This window comes from Zootoca vivipara, chromosome 3, assembly GCF_965207765.1.
Source record: "Zootoca vivipara chromosome 3, rZooViv2.hap1.1, whole genome shotgun sequence".
Taxonomy (NCBI): Eukaryota; Metazoa; Chordata; class Lepidosauria; order Squamata; family Lacertidae; genus Zootoca; species Zootoca vivipara.
Genome location: NC_142586.1, coordinates 93,753,652 through 93,779,214, shown reverse-complemented (window position 1 = coordinate 93,779,214; position 25,563 = coordinate 93,753,652). Strand labels below are relative to the sequence as shown.

The 25,563-nt window shown below is 41.8% G+C and overlaps 1 protein-coding gene across 1 annotated transcript in view; it reads left to right on the top strand.

Annotated features, from left to right (window-relative positions):
* Positions 1-11,692: 11,692 nt before the first annotated feature.
* CENPF (centromere protein F) overlaps positions 11,693-25,563 on the top strand; it is a 37,035-nt gene continuing 23,164 nt past the window's right edge. Inside the window, exons 1-7 of the mRNA XM_035111322.3 lie at positions 11,693-11,822; positions 16,823-17,018; positions 17,665-17,861; positions 18,472-18,581; positions 20,240-20,337; positions 20,663-20,954; positions 23,032-23,234. Of these exons, the coding sequence (XP_034967213.3) occupies positions 16,857-17,018; positions 17,665-17,861; positions 18,472-18,581; positions 20,240-20,337; positions 20,663-20,954; positions 23,032-23,234 (1,062 nt within the window). The 5' untranslated portion in view covers positions 11,693-11,822; positions 16,823-16,856. The remainder of the gene's footprint in view (positions 11,823-16,822; positions 17,019-17,664; positions 17,862-18,471; positions 18,582-20,239; positions 20,338-20,662; positions 20,955-23,031; positions 23,235-25,563) is intronic.

The window sequence follows — 25,563 nt, the reverse complement described above, 5'->3', positions numbered from 1 at the left end:
TGAATGGAAGAGAGAAGTGTGGAAAGGGGAAATTTTTAAAAAACTGGGCTGCTCGTCCGGCCCAAGCCAAGGATGATGCCTTCCAAGTGCGACTCACTCCCTAGGAGGGCAGAGCAGATGCCAAGGGAGGGAGGAGAAGGGAGGCATCGAGGTGGATCTCAACGCGGGTGGGGATTGCTCTGCAGGAAGGCGCGCGGCAACCGCTTCGTTTCGCCCATGGCGGGCGCAGTGGGGGAGCGGAGAGCAAAGACCCGATCGCTGCGAAAAAGCCTGCGGCGGAGGGTGGTGGGGGGCACAAGCTACGGATCTGCAAGGGTCCTGCCGCAAAGCAAAAGAACCGGGGAAGTCGCGCTGTGTGTTTTGTGTGTCGCAGACATGGGGAGGGAGGCGCTTCCCTGACTCTTAAGGAAGTTGGGCTTGGAGAGGAGACGGCCCGGGGGGGGGGGGAGAAGCCGAAAGGGAAGGTGACGGCTTTTCCCCTCCGCGGGTAGGAGCGAAGTTTGAGAGGGGTGGCGGGACTTGGAAAGAGTTCCTTTAAAAACCGCCTTACAGCCCTGGGTGTCGTTGCAGGTAAAGGCCTTCACAGTTCTGTCCTTAGCCTGCTTTTTTAAAAAGTGATAGCTTCCAACTCCGGGGAAGGAACTTAAGGCTCCATCTGCACGACGCATTTAAAGCAGGATCTGTCGTGGCTTTCCTGAGAACGGTGTTTTATTAAGGGTGCTGGGAGGTGCTAGGAGACCCCATTTCCCCCACAGAGCTGCGGAGGTGGATCCTTCATTCCAAAAAAACCACGGGGATATTGCCACATACCCACAAACTTTTTAAAGAAGATAATAGGATACACTTGAAACGTCATTATATCACGTGCCACTCCGGCCTTTACATATTGTCACGGCCTGCTCTGCTTCCTGTATACCACGCGGTGGACAATCAACCCACAGGCCTGATCCTACCCTAGTGGTCTGCTAGCCAGCCTGATCCAATTGGGTGGCAGCCACCATTGGTTTAAAAAAGGTCTGCCATTTGGACTCTTAATTTCTTCTACTTTAGACAGCCTCAAAAGCTTTTCAGTTGCTTGTCCTTCAGAGGGTTGCAGAGGAAGTTGCCTGTTCATTGTTTCCTCGTGAAAATCAATTTTTTTTAAAAAAAAATGTTTTGTTTTGGGGCGCAAAATGCTAGCAGGGATGGAATATTTTTTTCATCATCATATTGGATTTTCAACCTCTCTGCCCAGGCCAGTGCCACAATAGGGATTTGAATTGCCCGTCCCACATTGATAGTGATATGTTTATTTGCTTTACGTGAGCCTGCCCTCAATTCACTTCAAAGTCAAACACAATGGTATTTGTTGCTAGAGAGAAAAACCAAAATATACCCCTGCCTGGCTGTGCATGGTGCTTTAGTGTAGAGTTCACACATTGATATGCACTTAAATACATTTCTGTGTGTGCTGTGGACAAAATGCATTGTACACAGAGAGTTAACTTCTAGAAATTCTGGGGAAGGAGGTGAACCCTGAATATTGTTTCTGGTCACAGCTTTCAGATGCAATTGTAGGCATATTCACTTGGAAGAAAGCCCTGTTGGAAGTATCGCTACCAAGGGAATATGCTTAGAACAAGAAGTTAGAATCAATAATAGTACTTTATAGAAGAGTTTGGATTTGATACTGTATCCCACTTTATCACTACCAAAGGAGTCTCAAAGCGGCTAACATTCTCCTTTCCCTTCCTCCCCCTCAACAAACACTCTGTGAGGTGAGTGGGGCTGAGAGACTTCAGAGAAGTGTGACTAGCCCAAGGTCACCCAGCAGCTGCATGTGGAGGAGAGGAGACGCGAACCCGGTTCCCCAGATTACAAGTCTACTGCGCTTAATCACTACACCACAATGGCTCTCCTACACCACACTGGCTTTAATATAGTTACATTAAAGCTATGATGCAGGGATGAGGAGCCACTGGCCCTCCAGATGTTCGGCCACAACTCTGAAACGGTGATGTGGAATGCCTTGGTATTGTGAGAAGTTTGAGGTGTACATACAACAATGGCGCCTCATACCCAGACCATTCTTTTGGAGGGGGTCTGGGACCCTTTAGTTAGCCAGCTGCATCTCTTATTGTGCGTTTGGACACCACCTGATAAGGTGGCTAATTTCATGTCTATCACTTAGTCATGGGCAGCAGGGCTTCAAGATCGGCCACCAGTTAAAGGAACGCTGTCACTTAGTCCCAGAGAATGTTTAAGTTTGCAAAAAATGAATAAAAGGGACTTGGAAACTCCATGAATCTTAGCATAGATCAAGACTATGGAAGATTGCTATTTCAACAACCTGCCCATTGTTGTTTCGAGGGCTTCCTGGTGACTTGAGGGATGTAAATTATTAGTTTTTTGCTTTTTGCCTTTGTTCCTTGTTTTCACATCCTACCTGTAAATAAAATATCATCAAGGAACAAAACTGGCAAGCTTGTTGCCTTGTCCAAATCCAAAAGTAATATCTGTTCTTGGCGGAACAAACAAACCCCCATTGACCCCTGGCTGGAACAAATACCGGTAGGAACTGGATTCCAACAATTACTAGAGGGCCACAGGTTCACCACCCCTGCCATAATTCATGAAAGGTAGTAGTAAATTCACCTTTCCAGATGTTGCAGCAACCATGTTCTTAGAAAACTCACCCCATACAGTGTATGGTGAGTAAATGAGAGCCACCATCGAGAAAAATTCACAACAGTACTTTACTTTATTTTTTAAAAATAATTTTTATTAATTTTCTTTTCTCAAAACAAATATCCAATATCATTGTTAAACATACATTTTCCAATTTTCCCCCTCCCTGTTGACTTCCCTCAACTGCCATTTCTGGTTTATTGCATCAGATGATACATTCTGCTGTTTATATACAATATTATGTTATCACATTATTATACTTCTTGTTCTCTGTAAATAAAATTGTAAATGTTTATTTAAATCCTGCCAGTGAGACCATTTCTTTCTGTTGTTTCTGCAAATATATTGTAAAGAGTTCCCATTCTTTTTCAAAGTCACTACAGTATTGTCCTTTTCACGCAGTTTGTCCGTTATCCTTGCTAACTCTGCGTAGTTTATCAACTTTTCTTGCCATTGTGCTCTTGATGGTACTTCTTCCAACTGTACTTTAAAAAATACAAAAGTTAAAATACCAATATAAGATTAAAATTACCTCAACTTTCTAAGCATCTGGGTAGGCCACATGTGATAAAACATTTGGCTGTTAACTTATGCCCCCTATGGTCACATCCACACTGTACATTTAAAGCACTTGTATACCACTTTCACGGTCATGGATTCCCCCAAAGAATCTTGGGAGCTGTAGTTTGTTAAGGGTGCTAGTATTTGTAGCTCTGTGAGGGTGCTACAGTGTATGGTGTAGATACATGTTACTTACCTTGCAAAACAAATAAATGAATACTGTTAAATAAATAAATGAATAAATAAACAAATAAATGAATACTCTGCTGCTCCAGAGAAGCGGACACGGAGCAATGGATTCAAACTACAATAAAGAAGATTCCACCTAAACATTAGGAAGAACTTCCTGACAGTAAGAGCTGTTTGGCAGTGGAATTTGCTACCAAGGAGTGTGGTGGAGTCTCCTTCTTTGGAGGTCTTTAAGCAGAGGCTTGACAGGCATATGTCAAGAATGCTTTGGTGGTGTTTCCTGCTCGGCAGGGGGTTGGACTGGATGGCCCTTGTGGTCTCTTCCAACTCTATTCTAAAAGCTACTGCAGCTCTGCAGTAATTGTTAGTTGCATACCTGGAATGTACTGTGCTTTGAAATCTAGTATGGCCACATGCTGTACCCATTGCAGAGAATCACTGGAAGGAAGTGTAATAAAGCCACTGCCATGTAAGGACCTTTGTGTTTAAATGGGCCTGTAATGTCTCCATGGCATTAAATTCTGGATGACCTTCAGTATACATATTGAAATCTCTCCATACAGATGGGAACTTTTGAAAAAGGTTCCAAGGTAATATTAAGCAGGTTATACTGTTTGTTGTGCTGCATAGCACGATGCCCTGGGAAGCTTTGCATGTCACACCCTGAGTTGGTAAAAGGAAGGAAGGAAAAGAAGAAACATTCCAGATTTGGGCTGGAACTCCTGCAAGGAACTCAGATAAGAAGATAAGACCTGGATGAGCAGGTCTAAGTGTGTGTGAAGCCATCTATCTATCTATCTATCATCTATCTATCTATCTATCTATCTATCTATCTATCATCTTCATCTATCTATTCCTGATGTTCTTTTTTTAATTCAAAAGCAAAAAAAATACAATATAAAACACAGAAAAAGGAAAACAAAAAACCCATGCAATATAGAAGGCACAGCAAAGAATAAACAAGAGTTCCCAGAGTTCAATTTATATACACTGAAGTTGCCAAAAGTCCATAACTGCTGGTGTGTGTGTGTTTTTGTAGGTGTTTGCTGGATGCACATGTAATAAAGTCATGCCTGGTGACGTAAAATTAGAGTGGCTTTTCTTTTCCGTATAAAGCTCAGATATTATGTGTAATTTTCTCCACTATTGCTAAAGTCTAAATTGTTCTTTACTTTGTTGGTAAGTTATGGCTGTCCAGAGTTTTTGCACTGCCAAGTGAGGATCTGTCCAGCACAATTTGAAAGTGTGAAATTAAGTCCTTAGACTTGATATCCTTATTATGTCCCATAAGCATAGAAAGCAAAAATAATTCTGGAGTAAATTCACTATTATCACCTGTAATACTAATCAGTTCATTTTGTACATTCTTCCTCTTCAGCAATCACTCGTAGCCTAGTAAGACTGTCTTCCATAAACACAGTTTTAACAATTAGTCCATAATTGACTGTGGGGAGGCCAATTCTGGATCCATGCGTCCTTCCACAGTGGAGACATAGGTTTCTGGGCAGGAGTTGATCACAGTGTGGATTTGCCAAGCTTGCCTTCCTCTTAGCGTGTTTCTCCCTTGGATCCTGAGTTCGAGCGTCTTCCTTTACCTTTGGTAAAGGCTGTTCTCCAATTGGAGTGCTCATAGGCAAGTGTTTCCCAGTTGTTGGTGGTTATACTACATTTTTTTATAGATTTGCCTTGAGACAGTCTTTTGTTGACCACCAACCTCTTTTGTTGACCACCAGCATTACGCTTTCCATTTTTAAGTTCGGAATAGAGTAGTTGCTTTGGAAGACGATCATCAGGCATCCGCACAACATGACCAGTCCAGCAAAGTTGATGTTGAAGAATCATTGCTTCAACATTGGTGTTCTTTGCTTTTTCTAGTACGCTGGTATTAGTTCGCCTGTCTTCCCAAGTAATGTGTAAAAAATTTCGGAGACACCGATGATGGAATCTTTCGAGGAGATGGAGATGACATTAATAAGTGGTCCATGTTTCACAAGCATACAGTAAGGTTGGTAGTACAATAGCTTTGTAAACAAGCATTTTGGTTTCCCTGTGAAACCAAACACTCAGTCAGGAGAAAGCCACACTCACAGAACTCAGGCAATGCTGGATTTCGGCATCAATGTTGGCCCTTGTGGAAATATATCTGTCCAGGTAGGAGAAGTGATTGACATTTTCCAATGTTACACCATTGAGTTGAATTTGTGGCACTGCAGATGGGTTATTTTATACTTGTTGGTGCAGCACTTTGGTTTTTTGGATGTTGAGTGACAGGCCAAGTTTTTCGTAAGCTTCTGCGAAGATATTTAGGGTGGTTTGGAGGTCATCCTCTGAGCATGCACACACTACGTTGTCATCAGCATACTGAAGCTCTATGATGGAAGTTATGGTAACCTTACTCGTTGCTTTCAGCCTGCTCAGATTGAAGAGCGAAGACCAAGCCTTCATATCAGTACATTTACACCAGAGGTGATGATATGTACCTTTAATCCCACATCACCTCCAAAACACAACTGATAGTGGAGGTAATGAGAGCCCATTGCATATGCGCCCTTTACCACTGATGTAATATTTTTTGAGTGGCCTCTTTAATATTAGCAGAAACCATCTTCTCAGGGTTGCTTGACCTCCCAATCTTTGTCTTTAATTATGCTTCCCAGATCTTTTCCTCATACTTTTTTTACCACCATTTTGGATATTTAACAAGATTTTATATAAATCAAAAGCATAATTTGCTCAAGGCTCACCAGTGTTCAAGTAGCTCGTGCTTTTGTATTGGTATCCTTCAGAATATGGGAGAGTTGGTGCATTTTTCAAAAGGTAATTTTTTAAATAGCTGCACAACAATATGTTCTAGAGATGTAACGGTGTTATTTTGTTGCAGTGAAAATAACAGTTTTGCAGAACCTTAAAGACCAACCCATTTCTTTATGCCATCGTTTACAGTGCTTTAAGCACCTTATTTGTTTTTTTGCATCAATATGTGGCATTTCAAATGCCTACGTATCAAATAAAAAGCATAACAATTTGCCTCTGATTTTGTTTTTTTACTTGATACGCAGGAGTTTGAAATGTTCATGCAAAAACAAAAAAAATGGTTTGTAGCACAGTAAATTATGGCATAAGCCACAAAACAGGAGGCAGATGCCTACATTTCTATACATGGTCTTTTCACTCTGAAATAAAATCGACCTAAAATATATAAATATATTCTTTCATCTGGCTTTGATTTCCTTGATAATGGATTGAGAAATGCCGGGATGGGATTTTGAACCAAAACTGACTATTGAATTGTTAAATGAAAAGAGCTTGAGAAAGTAAGGGTTACTTAATAACACAATTCCCTTGGCATCTTCTGAAGATGCACACACTTTTATGAGTTTAGAGCAGGGGTCCCCAAACTACGGCCCCCGGGCCGGATGCGGCCCAATCGGCCTCCCAATCCGGCCCGCGACGACCCCCGCCGCCCGCTGCCGCCGCCCGCTCTTACAGCGCGCGGCGACGATCAAAAAAATAGGCAAAAAATCGCCGAAAATCCATTTTGCGCATGCGTATGGGCCTCTCCCGACCCAGAAGAGGTCATTTCCGATGCACTTCCGGGTCGGGGGAGGCCCATACGCATGCGCACAAGCGATTTTCGGTGATTTTTTCCCCGCCCGTGTGCGTGTGCGCATGCGCACGGGCGCGCACTCCCCCGCCCTCCAGCCCGCTGCGCGCGCACTCCCCTGCCCTCCGGCCCGCCGCGCGGTTGGCGCGGCGGGCACCGGCCCACTGCACAGTAAGTCTGGGGACCCCTGGTTTAGAGTATGCATCTAAAATTGCAAATTGGAAGTGTGTTTCCAATGATGGCTGCAAAACCCGTGGAAATATTGGGCATAAATTTCACATTTATATTTATAAATATTTATATTATAGATATGGCTCTTAAAAGTGATTATTTAGTCCTGGTGATGTGTGGAATATATAGTGCTTGAAGTAAGAACATATGAATTGTACAAGGTTTTTAATAATTAACTTGATTAATAAATAACTGAATCAGGCTTGGATACTCTGCATCTCGACTTTGGGTGCAACAAAAGGTCTTAGACCCGAAGAATTCACTAAGGTCTAGTCCACATAGAGTTGCCAGACCCCCCCCCCCCCCAGGTTGAGGAGAAGTTTTCAGGTTTGCCTGGGTGGCAAGGGGAGGGCTTGAATCTCTAGGTGGGCGAGAGCAGCTTCAGTCCCTGCCTCATCCAATGAACTCTTAAATGTCTTTGGGAGTTTTTCTGAACAAGCAGTAATGTATTGTGGCACCTTAAAAAGTACCAAATTGCATAATGGCATACGAGCTGGTGAAGAGGAATATAAAGAGTAAGGTCAGAGGAAATTAAATGCACACTTTGGCAATTGCATCATTAATTCACAACAACAGTTCACAACAAGCATAGGTTGCAAGGTCCTCTTGCTCTGCCTTCTCAATGTGTTGTACTGCAGTTAATGCTTTAACATGTCATGCTTAATGACATCAACAGGACCCGCCTCCTAGGACTTGCGAGGCCCAATGAGATAATGATGTTGCCATTGGCTATGGACCATCTGTGATCACAAAAGTACATGGCAGGTGAGCAGCTATAAAGGTGGGCCTTTTCCTCTTTCCCAACAGAACGTACCAGGCTACAGTTGTGACGTTTAGCATTCTTCTGCTTGAAGGAGAGGAATTGGCAGATAGACAGAGGCAATCACCTGGCTGTGGAAAGCGACCTGACAAGGTGAAATGCAACACATAAAAGCAATTTAAAACCAGAAAAAAGTAAAATGATGAACAGTACAAAATACATAAAATGCTCACCCAGCAACATATTAGTAAAGACAAGGCCTGTCTACTAAAATATGAGGACCACTGTTAATTAACCAAAGGCCTAGAAAGGTATTTGCCTGCTGCCGAAATACAAGGATGGTCCCAGGCATATCTCCCTAGGGAGAGCATTCTACAGACATGGGGGAGCCACAGAAAAGGCCTGTTCTCATGTGGCAACCCTCCACATCACTCTCAGGTGGGGCACATGGAAATAGCCTCTGATGAAGAGTACAGACTGGATCATATGATTCAAACTATATGTGTGGGAAGACATAGAATCTCAAGGCTCACTTCTCATGTACAACCATCTTGGGACCAATGCCATGTGTACAAATTCTGGGTGTTGCACAGGCACCAAATATCCCGATGGCATTCATGCTGCGCAAGACGGTACTTTTTAAATTTCGTGATGTGCACCATAATTAATAAGTAAGAGTTTATTTTTCTAATGTCTGGTGTGCCAACTAATAGTTACATTTAGTAATTGTTATTTTCTTTTTTTTCTTTTGGAAAAGGAATTTGGATTACACAATGCTGGAAAACAAACCTGTTGTCATGAAGCATGAGCTAACATGTTTTAATATTTTATGGCTTACAGTTGCTAAAGCAGCACACTGAGCCAAATAGTTTTCATTAGGTTATCAACCATACAAATAAAAAAGACTTTGAGCAAGATAACAGACTCAAGCTGTAGACTAAAAACACCATTGTTTTTTTCTCAACATTTTTGAATTTTCTCTCTCTTTTATCCCTGGAGACTGAGATGTTGATGTGTTCTTATTTATAGAGCCATGTTTCCTAATTTTGATTATAATTTTCCCAATAATTCAAGAAAAGTGCTCCAGGCAAGAATTCTCAGCCTCCATAGCAGCAGGGCCGGGCCGTGTGTGTGTGTGTGTGTGTGTGTGTGTGTGTGTGTGTGTGTGTATGTGTGTTATTTAAATCAAAATTACTAGGAGTTCAATTCTATACATGCCTAATCAGAAGTAAGCACCACTGAGTTCCATGGGCTTTATTCTCAGGTAAGTGGGTATAGAGCAGAGATAGAAAATCTCAGGTCCAAGGGGCTAAATGCAGCCTGCAAGCCTCTTTATCAAAACTATCCGAGCCACGTCCCTTAGGGCAAATCTCTCACTGGCCCTGCTCCGTGCAGTGGTGAACTTTGAGCTCTAAGATTTCAGCAGCGTCCTATGTGACGCTAGAATCTGCCCCCCCCCCACCTCTCTCACTCCATTCCACAGCATTTTGTGGCGCCACCTGCAGCACAGCACCCAGTGAGGCTGCACCAGTTGCGCTACCCTAAAACCGCCTCTGCTCCGTGGCCTCTAGTGATTTTACCCAGCTAGAATGTGCCCTTGAACTGTGATAACATATATTCCTTGCCTGGGTTGAGGTTGAAGAGTGGTGCATGTCTGGCCACACCCACCAGTGGTATGTGGCCCCTGGAAGGCTATCCACAAAGGAATGTGGCCCTTGACCTGAAAAAGGTTCCCATCCCCAGGCAAATGAAATAAAATATCTCACATAATGGTTTCTGATTCTTAGGTGATATAACCCTGTCGCAACCTGCACATCCAAAGAAGAAAAAGGCCTTGACTAGCTTACAGATTCAGGTTTTCCTTTATCTGTACAAGGGGAATACTGATCTTCTGCCTGACCTGAAGCCTGTTAAGTTCCGTTTAATATATTTTAATAGGATGCTAGCATGGGTAATGGGGAAAGGGTCAGTCTAAGAGGTCTAAACTGAAGGGTGAAAGGAAACATAATAACCATTTCCATCTGCCTAAATGTCTATTCAAAAATGAGGATACGGTTTTCATAAGCTCACAAAGTCTCCATCAATGAAAATATGTGTTAAAAAATATATGTTTGTCAGGTGTGAGGAATGGCTCATACTTCATCATTAGCATTCTGCTTGCATGAATCCTTTTCCTTCCGCTGAGGTGGATAGGATTGATTAAGTGCAGGAATAAGGATTTCAGCCTTATTGCTACACTGATGCAAAAAAGCAAACTATTCCAAACACCATGCTAGTGATGTTCCAGAATGTGTTAATCTTTCAAAACAAGATCTAATATAGGAGTCACCTGACGAACCTGGTGCAGCTAGAGTCCTGGTTATACAGCACTCCTAACATTTTTTAAAAACCACTGCAGACAGATTTCTGCTTTTCCTGTATACTGTAAAAGCAAACAGAACTGTTTTGCCTTTTCCTGTGGAAAAGGGAATCACCTAGTGGCAAGAACAGATAAGGTAGTCTGATCTTTGTATTTTTTTAAAAACAGGCAAAGCTCATAAATGAAAGGAGCACATTATCAGTTACGGAATAGTCAACTTCTTTATAATTGCATACATCCTGGACTTAATTTTAAGTGGAATTACCTGAGAACAGTTGCTATCAAATATATACGTGCCCCGTCTATTCCACCACCCTGCTCTTGCAGTGGCCAACCAGATGGCTTATATGAAGCCCATAAGAAGGACCTATACCAACAGCATTCTCCCCTTTTCAAAGCACTTATTTCTTCAACTTTAACAATCCCGTGACAAGCACAGTTTTAAATAGGGACTTACTATTTCAATCCTATGCATGTTTATTAGAAGAAACAAATCCACAATATCTTCATCCTATGCCGAAACCAGACTTAATTACATGTAACTGAACTGAGCCCATCACCTTCCCATTTGCCTCTATATTTATTCATTTCTTATCTAGATGTTTCCACTTATTTTCCTGTTCAGATATGAAGCTCCCTTTGGGCCAGCCATTATCTTTCAGCCTAAACAAGCTGTGAGGATAACATGTTGGGAGCGGAGTGGGAGAGCCATGCACATCACCTTGAATTAAATAAAGAAAACAAATCCGTCTGGGTGACACATCACGAAAAAAACCTGGGTTCCCTGTGCCCATCAGTCTCCACTGCTGGTCTCTTCAGCAGTAAGGACTGGGCATAGCAGATCTGTTCAGGCATAAAGTTCCGGATTCCGCACAGCCTTTTTTGTGATTACTGTCTCTAATCCACGAGACTTCATGCCATGATAAACTGGTTAGTCTTTATTGCAGTGGTGGCTCACACAGTATTTCCCCACGCCCCATGTTGTGGACTACAACTCCCATTACTCCTGACTATTCCCCATGCTCGCAGGGGCTGATGGGAGTTGTAGTCCACAAGGTCTGGCGGGAACCCACGACGCTTCACAAAAACTCCTTTGTTGTCTTTTGCGACAAGACTCTGAAAGGAACTCTAGGCGCGTCCGCTGTTGGCTAAAAAGAAAGCGCAACATCGCCTCCCGCCTTTATTTTCTGCCCTCCCAGCCAATGAGGTTTGAAGGGGAAGCCCAAACTCGCCACTCAGAAGCGAGGTGTCGTCACACCAGCCGGTGATTTCTTATTGGCTCAACTGAAGAAAGCAGGAAAGAGATTGACGTTCGGGGCTGGCCAATAGGCGTTCCCGGCTTGTCCTCCGCTAACCGCCTGCGTCGGGGAGATGGTGGCAGGTTTGAATCCTCTGTAGGTGCTAAATGAGAAACTAAGGCGAGATCCTGGGTGTTGCAGCTGGAAAAGAAGGTAGGAGAGCTGATCTTTCCGTGGGATGGACTCAGAGCAGGATATATGCCTTGCATTACTATTTTTATATTATGCACAGTATAGTTTATGTATCGTGTGTATGCATGTATGTGTCGAATTAGATAAATAAATATTTATGTATTTGATGTGATGTTCAGAAGTTTAAGCCTCATGAAGTTCCATAGGGCTTACACCCCCGTAGAAGTGCATAGGTTTGCACTACCGTTCTTCAATAGATTTCTAAAAAGAAAGAGAGAGGGTTGCAGGGAAGACTTAACCATGCACTTCAATAACATGTCTGCTCATAAGAAACTCTCGTTGCATCCAGTGGTGCTTCCTCTCAAGTAAGCGGGGGAATAGAATTGCAGCCTTACTTCTGTTGTTGTTTAGTCGTGTCCGACTCTTCGTGACCCCATGGACCATAGCACACCAGGCACTCCTGTCTTGCACTGCCTCCCGCAGTTTGGTCAAACTCGTGTTTGTAGCTTCGAGAACACTGCCCAACCATCTCGTCCTCTGTCGTCCCCTTCTCCTTGTGTCCTCAATCTTTCCCAACATCAGGGTCTTTTCCAAGGATTCTTCTCTTCTCATGAGGTGGCCAAAGTATTGGAGCCTCAGCTTCACGACCTGTCCTTCCAGTGAGCACTCAGGGCTGATTTCCTTAAGAATGGATAGGTTCGATCTTCTTGCAGTCCCTGGGACTCTCAAGAGTCTCCTCCAGCACCATAATTCAAAAGCATCAATTCTTTGGCGATCAGCCTTCTTTATGGTCCAGCTCTCACTTCCATACATCACTACGGGAAAACCATAGCTTTAACTATATGGACCTTATTGGCAAGGTGATATCTCTGCTTTTTAAGATGCTGTCTAGGTTTGTCATTGCTTTTCTCCCAAGAAGCAGGCGTCTTTTAATTTCGTGACTGCTGTCACCATCTGCAGTGATCAAGGAGCCCAAGAAAGTAAAATCTCTCACTGCCTCCATTTCTTCCCCTTCTATTTGCCAGGAGGTGATGGGACCAGTGGCCATGATCTTGGTTTTTTTGATGTTGAGCTTCAGACCATATTTTGCGCTCTCCTCTTTCACCCTCATTAAAAGGTTCTTTAATTCCTCCTCACTTTCTGCTATCAAGGTTGTGTCATCTGCATATCTGAGGTTTTTGATATTTCTTCCGGCAATCTTAATTCCGGCTTCTAGGTAGGTGTAAAATCTAAAATTAATGAAAATTTCGAAGGCATGGAAAACTGCTCCCTGCACCTCTCCACCTGTCTGGGAAACAGAGTTTTTGGAGGGTTCCGAATGTTGCATTTTGCAGGACTTGTTTTGGTTTTTGTAAGTGCTCTTTACATATCAGAAGCCACTTCTTTATTCCAGGAACATAAAACTAGCTTTTGGGTCCAATTCAAAGTGCTGGTTTTGACCTATAAGCCTTAAATGGCTCAGGACCGCAATACCTCAAGGTCCACCTCTCTCTGCATTCATCATCTGAGGCCCTTCTTCATGTGCATCCATGAGAGGTTCGGAGGGTGGCAACACAAGAACAGGCCTTCTCTGTAGTGGCTCTCCATCTGTGGAATGCTCTCCCCAGGGAGGTCTGCCTGGCGCCTTCATTATATATTTTTACATTAAGGGTAAAAAATTATCTGTTCTGCCTTCTACTTGGATGGTTGCCATAGGTTTACCAGGAAATTCATGCAGGCTTGTGAGATCTGGTGGAAAGGGAACCTATATGTTTGGTGTTGAGAGTCATACTGTCCCTGATCCTGGGTGAACCATGTAGACAACATGTCTACTAGAAGCCATTGATAGGCTGATCTCCCATGAATTGGTCAAATCCCCTTTTAGAAGTTGTCAAAGGAACCATCGGTTGGTGGGTCATGCTGCCTTATTCAGAGCAAAAGAAGTGTTGTAAGAATTTTAAGATGATATACTGTATATATAAAAGATAAATGTTCATAACTGTATATATAAACCACATGTCTGAAACCTCACAGAAAAAAGTACTGAACAAATTGACCTCAAATATTTCTCTGCAAGGTCAAAGTGGGAAACCTCTCCATTCTCTCTTTCCTCACAAATCCTGTCTTAAGGGCACATTTAAGATATGAACCTGTGACCTGGCTCAGGAACTAAGTATTTATCATTACAAAAGACTGGCCAGGCTCTCCAGGTAATTCAGTCAAATGACCCTTCACAGGTAACCTGCCAGGCAGGAGAAAATTTATATTTATTTTTACTCAAAAACACACACATGGTGGCTTATTTTCAGGGGATGTCTTATTTTTTATATTAAGTATGGTACAGTTTAACCTACAAGGTTAAACTGCCTATCACTATGGCTTATTTTTGGAGAAACATGGTATATCTATGAGGTTTCTGGGGGCAATCTTGGACTTCAGGGCAGGAATTTAAAATTTCTATATAAGAGCTTGCACAAACTTTGCTCTGGGTCTCTTCCCCCCCCCTTCCTATGTGTGTGTGGGGAGAACCCTATTGCAACAGCTTTTTAATAAAGACCAGGCTTAACTAGCCGCCTTGCTTTTCACTAGAATTCTGGTCTGGTCTCTGTCATTTTACTAGCCGGTAAGGGCTTTCAATTGTGCTCTGCCGGAGGTCCGGGTTCTTAGAACAATTCATCAGCTTCTTTTTTACAGTGTGTTGAGTCCCTCATGTGGCGAATGGTGCTGGAATGAACGGCAGGATATAATTCTAATAAATATTAAACATAATACCAAAAAAGATACAGTGACATATATAATCAAAACAATATAAGATCATAAAAACATAGTGCCTGCATAGTGGATCAGCCAAAATATGATGGCGATCGACTTACCTAGGACTGTCTCAGTCACCGTCTCCTTTGCAAGTTAAGCTGCATCTTAGCTGGTCCTGGCCAGGGGATTGGGGATGTGAGGAGCAGTGTAAACTTTAATTTTCTGCCCTTCTGTCAATTCCTTGGTGATGAGTATTAATTATCCCTGCATTTTTTGGTGGTGTGAATTATACTGAGCTCTGTGAATGGGGCCAGTGAAATTAAGGGAGTTTGGGTGCAGCACAACTTTATTTATCCCTCCGCTTCCCCCCAACACGCTCACTCCCTGCCTTGACAACACCCCTCTTTTGTCCTCCTAATCAGAGGGGCAGCAGAACTTTCAGTAGATATGCCAGGGTAGGTCATCCATGCCTGCTTGAGGCCTCTTCAGCTGGAGAGATATACCACATCATTAAAAAACAAAAGATTTTATTAAGAGTTTCCTATAATAAAACTGCAACTACAGAAAATGCAAATGGAATATGAGTCAACAGTGTGATGCAGCAGCTAAAAAAGCCAATGCAATTCTGGGCTGCATCAATAGGAGTATAGCATCTAGATCGAGGGAAGTAATAGTACCACTGTATTCTGCTCTGGTCAGACCTCACCTGGAGCACTGTGTCCAGTTCTGGGCACCACAGTTCAAGAAGGATACAGACAAGCTGGAACGTGTCCAGAGGAGGGCAACCAAAATGGTCAAAGGCCTGGAAACAATGCCTTATGAGGAACGGCTTAGGGAGCTGGGTATGTTTAGCCTGGAGAAGAGAAGGTTAAGGGGTGATATGATAGCAATGTTCAAATATATAAAAGGATGTCATATAGAGGAGGGAGAAAGGTTGTTTTCTGCTGCCCCAGAGAAGCAGACACGGAGCAATGGATTCAAACTACAAGAAAGAAGATTCCACCTAAACATTAGGAAGAACTTCCTGACAGTAAGAGCTGTTCAACAGTGGAATTTGCTGCCAAGGAGTGTGGTGGAGTCTCCTTCTTTGGAGGTCTTTAAGCAGAGGCTTGACAGGCATATGTCAAGAATGCTTTGATGGTGTTTCCTGCTTGGAAGGGGGTTGGACTGGATGGCTTTTGTGGTCTCTTCCAACTCTATGATTCTATGATTCTATGAATAAGTAAAGTATAGAGTGCTCTCTTAAAATTCATGGCCCACCCACAGAGGACAATAGTTCTTCCCAGCTCTCAGCTGGGATCTTTCCTTTCTTTGCCCAGTCTCTCACCCTGGGAGACTAACCTTTCCCTGTCTCTCACTCAGGGTCCTTCATAAACCATCTACTACCCCAGTGAGTATGCAATCTATGGACCTTAATAAAGGCCCCAGACAAAGGGAGAAGAAATACAAAAGAAAGAAAAAACAAAGGAAAAAGTGAGATAGAAAATAAAATAAAAAGAAAAGAACAACAACAATTAGCAAATGAAAAAATAAAACATACAACCACATCCTGATCTTCCCCACATGGCCCATCTGAAGGTTAGGATTGCAGCATGACTTTAAAATGTTTGCGTACTTGGTTTTTATTTGTATGAACCACTTAAAAATCGGCTTTGACGTTAAGCGGCATATACATTAGTAATAGTAACTGAGGGCTCAACCCAAACACCACCTTTCACCTCAGCCTTCGGCTCTGTAGTGAACAAGCAAAACCCCTGCCCCATGTCACCAGCCCACTTTCATATATATATATATATATATATATATATATATATATATATATCCAGTATAACAAAAAACAAATAACATACATAAAAGAAAACAATTCTATACATAAAAAATTCCTTCCACCTATAACAGGCATCCCCAAACTTCAGCCCTCCAGATGTTTTGGACTACAGTTCCCATCTTCCCCGACCACTGGTCCTGTTAGCTAGGGATCATGGGAGTTGTAGGCCAAAACATCTGGAGGGCCGCAGTTTGGGGATGCCTGACCTATAATGACTTACACCCACTTTCTAAATTAGCACATAACTGAGGAATAAGACTCATAGACACAAAATCTATCCTTTATTTCAATCATATGGACCAGCCTTTTCCAACCTGGTGCCCTTCCAACACTTGGGGCTGATAGGAGTTGTAGTCCGAAACATTTAGAGGGCAAAGGCTAGCAGAGAAATATTTGTGGACACTCAAAAGGGCAATGCCTTTAAGGTCATTCTTCTTCTCCCCCACCCCCCTTTGTGAAGCCTCCTGTTCCTTACGGCGTCGGAATCTGACGAGATGAGCTGGGCTGTGGAAGAGTGGAAGGAAGGCCTTTCCACAAAAGCCCTTCACAAGATTCAAGAACTTGAAAGTCAACTTGAGAAGCTTAAAAAAGAGCGACAGCAAAGGCAGTTTCAGCTGGAGTCTCTGGAGGCTGCTTTGCAAAAACAGAAGCAGAAGGTAGTATAACTATATAGATATAAATATAGTACCAATTTAGGGGACAGTCTGATATTGCTAGTATATTCTCATAATTTTTTCATTGCTTCAATTAAAAAGGCACATACTGGAAATATGTAGCATTTCTGCTTCTAGCAAGTTTTTACTGTTTGACCAGTTTCATGACTATACTATAAGCTGAGAGGGGAAGAGCCACTGTGGCCAGAACCACCATGAATGTCATACATTATCCTTGGGGGCAACTTAAAAACGACAACACTATAATTTATGTACAAGGACACCACACTGGGTAGCTTTGGTTTAACACTTAGATTAGACTTTTCATATTCCACTCCAATGTTATGTTGATATCCCATTGAAAAACAGTCTGGAGAAAAATATTAACTCTTCTCCAGAACTGATTAACGTGGTTTGTCACAGAACAGCAGTGAAAGTCGTCGTCGTCATCATCACCATCACTTTTAATTTGTCTATCGTCTGTCTTTCTAACTTACAATACTCAAGACGGTTTACAAGCTGAAAAAACAAAGAATGTACACCTTATAACAATCTACTGCAATACAAAAATGTGATAATAAAACATAACTTTAAAATAAGCAGCCTACATCAAGTCATACTGGGTGTGGCTGTGTACTCTTCCGATTAGGTGGAAAATGAAAAAAATGAAGGAGCGATGCTGAAGAGAGAAAACCAGAACTTGATGGAACTCTGTGACAGCCTGGAGAAAACCAGGCAGAAACTTTCTCATGAACTTCAGGTGAAAGAATCACAAGTCAGCGTTCAAGAAGGACAACTCCTCTCAAGCAAGAAACAAATTGAAAGGCTTGAACAAGAACTTAAAAGGTGAGGTCTTACGAGCCGAGCTCCTCCCAACCAGGGGTTAGCCATCTTTGCTTTATTAGATGCAAGCAGGTGGCGCTGTGGGTTAAACCACAGAGCCTAGGGCTTGCTGATCAGAAGGTCGGCGGTTCGCATCCCTGCGACGGGGTGAGCTCCTGTTGCTCGGTTCCAGCTCCTGCCAACCTAGCAGTTCGAGAGCATGTCAAAATACAAGTAGATAAATAGGAACCGTTACAGCGGGAAGGTAAACGGCGTTTCAGTGTGCTGCTCTGGTTCACCAGAAGCGGCTTTGTCATGCTGGCCACATGACCTGGAAGCTGTACGCCAGCTCCCTCGGCCAATAACACGAGATGAGCGCCGCAACCCCAGAGTCGGTCACGACTGGACCTAATGGTCAGGGGTCCCTTTACCTTTACCTAACTTGCTTCTAAGTGAGTTTGCAATGGATTGCTAAGGAACTTATTTGAGCTTGGATCACAATGAAATCATGGCTAACTTGTCCCAACCATTTTAATGTGACCTAAGTTCAGCTAATTTAGTCTGAATCCAAACTGACATTGCTTATTATTAAGGTAATTTTCTATGCCTTTATTTTTTTATTATTAAAAAATAGATACAAATACGAACTAGAAAGAAGCCAGAAAACCTTTGCTGCTGCAGATATATCTTTCAATGGTACACCACAGAAGAACTTCGGTGCTCCTTCAACACCAGGTCACAATGGTATGCTTTGTTTTTATCTTAAGAACTTTATGGATAGAATTTCTAGATTTTTTTTGTACCCATATGTTTTTAAAAGTTAACAGTGATGCAATCCTGCCCACATGACCAACTGTCATTCATATTATATATTAATTGTGTCCTGTTCATCTTGAGGGCAAATTGCCCAGACAGTGACTGTGTTCTCATGTAATGGTAAACTGAGGTTCTAAAAAAGCAAACACTTTATTATTAATCATATATGTAATTTTGCATATAAGCATTTTCAAACTTCCTGGAAAATCAAGAAGCCATTTACAGTAATATTGAGGATTTTATCAAAATGCCACATGAACAAAATCGACCTTATTAATGTAACAAATAATGCTTAAAACTTACATTTGATCTTTAGTTTCTTCATATCAACATACAGTATAATATATTGTATCCCAGTTTCTTATGTTTTGAATGCTCTTTTTATGTATTGCCCAACCGGCCTCCAGACTCCAGCTTTTCTCTATAATTTCCTTGTTTCCTTAACATTATGTCCAGCTTAACAACTGCTTTTTGCTGTTAAATATTTCTGTCTTTCCTCGTTTCCAACTATCCTTCCTCACTTTTGCATGCATAATGCAATCGTTAAATGTGCGACACTTGGATACCAATGTTCTTTGTTACTCTTTTTCCTAAACACAATTCAACAAACATAAAATTAGTAAGCCAGGGCTCTTTGCTTATTACACCATATTGTGCTGGTGCATATAAACAGTTGCTCCTGATTTGTTCCTCCTCTGGTGTGAGTGGATGAACAAGCCAGAAGAGGACAGCTTAGCCTTATGCCTGTACTTGGGACAAAAGTTTGTTTCACCCTAACAAACCATACTTGTTAGCCAGCCTTAACTCGTGGTTGGTTCCTTACAAAAAAACAAACCACAACCCCAGGTTCAGACATAACACTAGTCTGTCCTCTATACAGTGGTACCCTGAGTTACAAACGCCTCAGGTTACAAACGCCTCAGGTTACAAACTCTACTAACCTGGAAGAGTTACCTCAAGTTGAGAACTTTGCCCCAGGACGAGAATGGAAATCGTGTGCCGGCGGCGCACTGGCAGCAAGAGGCCCCATTAGCGAAAGCACACCTCTAGTTAAGAACAGTTTCAGGTTAAGAACGGATTAAGTTCATAACTAGAGGTACCGGAATGAATTAAGTTCGTAACTAGAGGTACCACCTGGTTTGTTTGCCCTAGGGATTGCGAACCTGCGGCCTTCTAGAAATTGTTCAGCTCTACCTTCCATCAGTCCTAGCCAGAATGATCAAAGGTCAGGGATGATAGGAATTGTAGTCCAGCAATATTTGGAGGGCCACACATTCCGAACTTCTGGTTTACAAGATGCCATTCTTCTAGTTGTCAGGAAGCTCTTGCAATGCTGTGGAGAGAAGGTGGAGTGCTTTTTGCACGCTCTGGTTTCTTAATCCAAGTACTTCAGCTTGCCTCTGTATGCAGACAGAGCCATTATGTATTGTAAAGGATGCTCCTTAAATCAGAATGGCATGCTTTGCTAGTATGCCATGTTGAGAAACATTGCACTTCAGTATCTTTGTTTTTTTTATAAGGACACACACAGACGTATAACATTTGCTTCGTAAACTTATTGAGATGTTTATATTTTGCACAAACAGATTCAAAGTTTGAGGAGCTTCAAGTAAAATACAACAAAGAAACAGAAGAAAGGAGGAGGTTGGAAGCTGAACTGAAGAGCGTGAAGTGTCAGATAATGGTATGAAACAAGGCATAGAATGCTGTTAACACAAAGAATTGTTTCAGAATGGGAAAGGTGGAGTTTCTCAACCAAAAGAAAGCTAAACAAAATATGGGAAGCAGCCCACAGTTGACTTTCAGATTACAAAACTGTCATACAGGTTGAAGAATGATGAATGGTTAGGGGTTTTGATTCTCCTCATAAAGAACAGTATGCTAGAGAGTGACCTCTGTTGTTTGTTCCAGCTCTCAGTAGTCAATTCTTTTTCTCTGAAGAATCTTCTGTATTGAGGCCAGTTCAATTATGTAAACATTTCCCCCCTCTCTTCTTTTGTTTTTAAAAGAAAACAATCCCTCCGCATCCCGAAAGTACTATAAGTCGCAGAGAAATTGCCCGGCAACAGGCTTCCTCGTCTGTGTTCTCATGGCAACAAGAGAAAACGCCAAGCCAGCCTTTATCCAGTAGTCAAGAAACTCCTGTAAGCAGCAGGTCAACGCCATCACATTTTCCTTGGGAATCTGGGACAACTCCTAGTCACGAAGACCGGAGATCGGCAAAGAAAGAGTTTACCAGCAGTGTCTCAGACAGTTGCAAGGACTCTTCATTCATTGACAAGATGAAAATCCAGAACCAAGGTATCACGCAAATATCGTAACAAACTTGAACTCATTCTTGAACTTTGCAGTTAGTTAGCTTCCTGCAACACAATGCAACTGATGAGCTTGCAATGCTGGCCCTCTACAGTGGTATAGTAGTGCTCATTCCAGATTGCAAATGCTTGCATGAGCGATGGAGAACCTGTTGCTCTCCAGATGTTGGGATTCCATTAGCCCAACCACAAGTTGGATATGATGCGCATTGGAGTCCAACTATATCTGGGGGTCTACAGGTTCTGCATCCCTGAGTTACATGCTTGCAGAAGATCAGGACATTAAAAGGTATCCTGCAAACATTATTATTATTATTATTATTATTATTATTATTATTATTTATTCTATCTAGAGAACTCAAAATAATTTAAGTATGATTTTTCCCATTTTATTATAAATATCAATACGTTACAAAACAATATACAGTGAGACCTCGACTTACAAGCTATTCAACATCCAACGTTTTCGAGTTACGAGCGGAAAAAGTGGCCGCGCGCTTACGTTTTTCCGACATCCGAATGGAAAACCCGTTTGCGGCTAGATGCGGTTTCCTCGACTTACGAGTTCTTAGATGTGGTTTCCTCGACTTATGAATTTTTTCGTTTCCAATGCATTCCTATGGGAAACCGCTTTTCCTATGGGAAACTCGACTTACGAAATTTGCGACCTACGAGTGTGCATTCGGAACGGATTAAATTCGTACGCCGAGGTCCCACTGTATACTTTTTGTTACATATATTAAATACAAAACATACAACACATACCTCCCCTTCACCACCCCTTCTACCTACCTACCAACCAAGATGCGAACATACTGTGATTATTGACTTCCAACCAGTCTCATTGTGTAATTTTGTCACTCATTAAATCTGTGCACATTTCATACTGCTTATTTTGTTTTTATTTTGTAATAATTACATCTTTTCTCTTGTCTAACTTCTCTTGTCTATTTATTAGATTTATTTATACATCTGTCAGGGATTTGTATTTTCTATATAAATTTTGAGATCTTTAAATATTGACCAATCTTTATTGACTCTTTGTATGGTGTTTCCTCTTGATCTCCCAGCTAATTTGCAAGCTGTGAATACTCTATCATTTTTACTAACCACTCAATTTTCATGGGAATATTATTGGTTTTTCCAATTTTCGGCTATTGGGATCCTAGCTGCAGTGGTCGCGTACATAAATATGGGTCGGGCAGTTTTTTTAAATTTCTCGTGGCATAATACCAAGTAAAAGAGCCTCAGGTTTTTTTGTTAATGGAGAATTTAAACATTTTTTTAAAATTTCATTGTAAATACCCTCCCAAAATTCTCTTATTTTCTTGCACTCCCACCACATGTGCATAAATGTGCCTATTCCTTCTTTACACCTCCAACACATATTCGTATTATTTTTATATATCTTTGCCAATTTGACCGGGGTTAAGCATCACCTGTATTGCATTTTCATTATATTTTCTCTTAAATTATAACATAGAGTGAATCTAATAACTTTTTTTCCATAATCGTTCCCAATCACTCATAGGTATATTATGCCAGAATTTAAGTACAGTGGTACCTCGGTTTAAGTACACAATTGGTTCCAGAAGTCTGTACTTAACCTGAAGCGTACTTAACCTGAAGCGAACTTTCCCATTGAAAGTAATGGAAAGTGGATTAATCCATTCCAGACGGGTCCGCAGAGTACTCAACCTGAAGCGTACTTAACCTGAAGTATGGGTGTAATTGGTTCTGGAAGTCCATACTTAACCTGAAGTGTACTTAACCTGAAGCGAACTTTCCCATTGAAAGTAATGGAAAGTGGATTAATCTGTTCCAGACAGGTCCGCGGAGTACTTAAACTGAAAGTACTCACACCGAAGTGTACTTAAACCGAGGTATGACTATGATTTTTAAGAGGGTTTCATGGCAGATGTGTTTACAAAGCTAAGCTAACAATGCCTTTTACAAACTCCCATGCAGAGGTGATTTTGATATCTCCCTGTAGAAAAGCAAGCGAACTCTGTCCAAGGTATATGAAGCAACACTATATTATTCACACTTTTGTGTATATACAGAGTTAAGATCCAGAATTCAAGAACTGGAACGTAATCTGCAGATTCAAACACAGGATTTGAAATCAACCATGGCTAAACTTCAGGAAACTAAGCTGCAGCTGGAACATATAAAAATGGAGTCGACAGAAAAAGATACAGCTCTGAACAAGAGTAGAAACGAAGTAACTAGAATTAACGCACAACTTGACCAGACCACCAATCAGGTAAGGTGCTTTCTTAAATCTTAGACTTTTTAAGAGGCATGCACAATACTCACTGAATACTTTTGTGGATCTGATATTGGAGAGACATTCATATAATCTGATATCTGCTGAAGCAATGCTTTTCAGTGGACCTCAGTAGTGGTTGATGTAGGGCAGAACCATGGAATCACCCTCCCGACATTATCTGATGTAGTGGAATTCAAGCCTCCTATCCAGTCTACCATCTAATTAATCTAGTTTCCTGCCTAATATGATTTTAATTTTTTAATTTTTTTAAAATTTTATGTTTATTTTTTATTTGAAAATAAAAAGCTTACAGCCACAATCAATCAACATATTTCCAATTACATATATCATTTTGCTTTTATATCACGTTCTTAAAGGTTCTTAATAATTCTTCAGATACCACCTTCTGCTTCGCTCCCTCCCAACTTTCCCTCACCCATGTGCGATCTTATTGGTATTTATATTATTGTTTCTTGTTGTGTTAACAATTGTTTGTACTTAATGATTCTATCCTTTGTAATATTATCTTGTATCCTTGAGCGTATTTGCTTTTATGTCTATATTAAAATTTATTTCCATTTCCATATATGTCTCTACACACTCCCACTCTCTCTTAACTTTTTGCTCGGAGCTGCCTCTAATTGAAGCCGTTAATTTTGCCATTGCCGGCCTCGCGCAGGATCAGGCCCTTGCCGGCGCCACCGCTGCAAGGCCGGCCTTCTGCCAGTCTCGTGCGGGATCGGGCCCTTGCCGGCTCCGCTGCCGCCACCGCCGCTACAAAGTTGGCCTTCTGCCGGCCTCATGCGGGATCAGCAGTGGATTCCTGTAGAGGAATATGTTCTTTTTGTCTTTGGGAATATCATTAGTTATTAAGCCCATCAGATATGCTTCTGGCTTCTTAAGAATTGTGCTCATAAATATTCTTTTCAGCTCTTCATATATCTTAGTCCAGAATTGTTTAATCACCTTGCATCCCCACCACATATGATACATTGTTCCCACCTCTACTTTACTACATCTCTAAAAAAGGTTTGAATATTTTTTATAAATCTTAGCCAATTTCACTGGGGTAAGGTACCAACGATAACACATTTTCATTGTATTTTCTCTTATCACATAACAGGCTGTAAAATTTATATCCACACTCCACCATTTCCCCCACCTGTCTAAGTGTATTGTCTTGCCCACAGCTTGTGACCACTTTATCATCCAATTGCTTACTGGAATTAAAATAGTGCTAGAGCAGCAGAGAGTCCCCTTTTTGCCCAGCTTGGTGCCGTTAATTGAAGTACAGTGGTACCTCAGGTTAAGTACTTAATTGGTTCTGGAAGTCCGTACTTAACCTGAGGCGTACTTAACCTGAAGTGAACTTTCCCTTTGAAAGTACAGTGGTACCTCGGTTTATGAACACAATTGGTTCCGGAAGTCTGTTCATAAACTGAAGCGTTCATAAACTGAAGCGAACTTTCCCATTGAAAGTAATGGAAAGTGGATTAATCTGTTCCAGACGGTCCGCGGAGTACTTAAACTGAAGCGTTCATAAACTGAAGCGAACTTTCCCATTGAAAGTAATGGAAAGTGGATTAATCCGTTCCAGACGGGTCCGCGGAGTACTCAACCTGAAGCGTACTTAACCCGAAGCATGGGTGTAATTGGTTCTGGAAGTCTGTTCATAAACTGAAGCGTTCATAAACTGAAGCGAACTTTCCCATTGAAAGTAATGGAAAGTGAATTAATCCGTTCCAGATGGGTCCACGGCGTTCGTAAACCGAAAGTTCGTAAACCGAGGTGTTCATAAACCGAGGTTCCACTGTAATGGAAAGTGGATTAATCCGTTCCAGACGGGTCCGCGGAATACTTAAATTGAAAGTACTCAACCTGAAGCGTACTTAACCCGAGATATGACTGTATCCTCAATTCTTCAATTTTTCCAGGGGGGTTACTTCGCCCTTGTTCCCCCTTCCCTCACACCGCGACAGTAGTGTTCTGGTCGACTGAAGCAGAGCACTTATCCCAACCCGTTCACAACCTGTTCACACCGCTGGAAAATATGACACTTTAAATTTGGGATTGACTGGCCAACTCTGTCTGTCTGTCTGTCTGTCTGTCTGTCTGTCTGTCTGTCTGTCTCCCCCCACAACCAAAAAAACCCTGGCCCTAATTTTAAGTTTTTCATTATGCCATATACTGAAATAAGTTATGGCTATATCTGTTGAGTTGTTGTCTTTGCTAGTAAGAATTGGGAGGGGGGGGAAAAGCATTTTAGCAGCAGCAATCCTACCTGAGCAGGTTAAATGTAGCCTTTCCCATTGCTCTGTGAGGG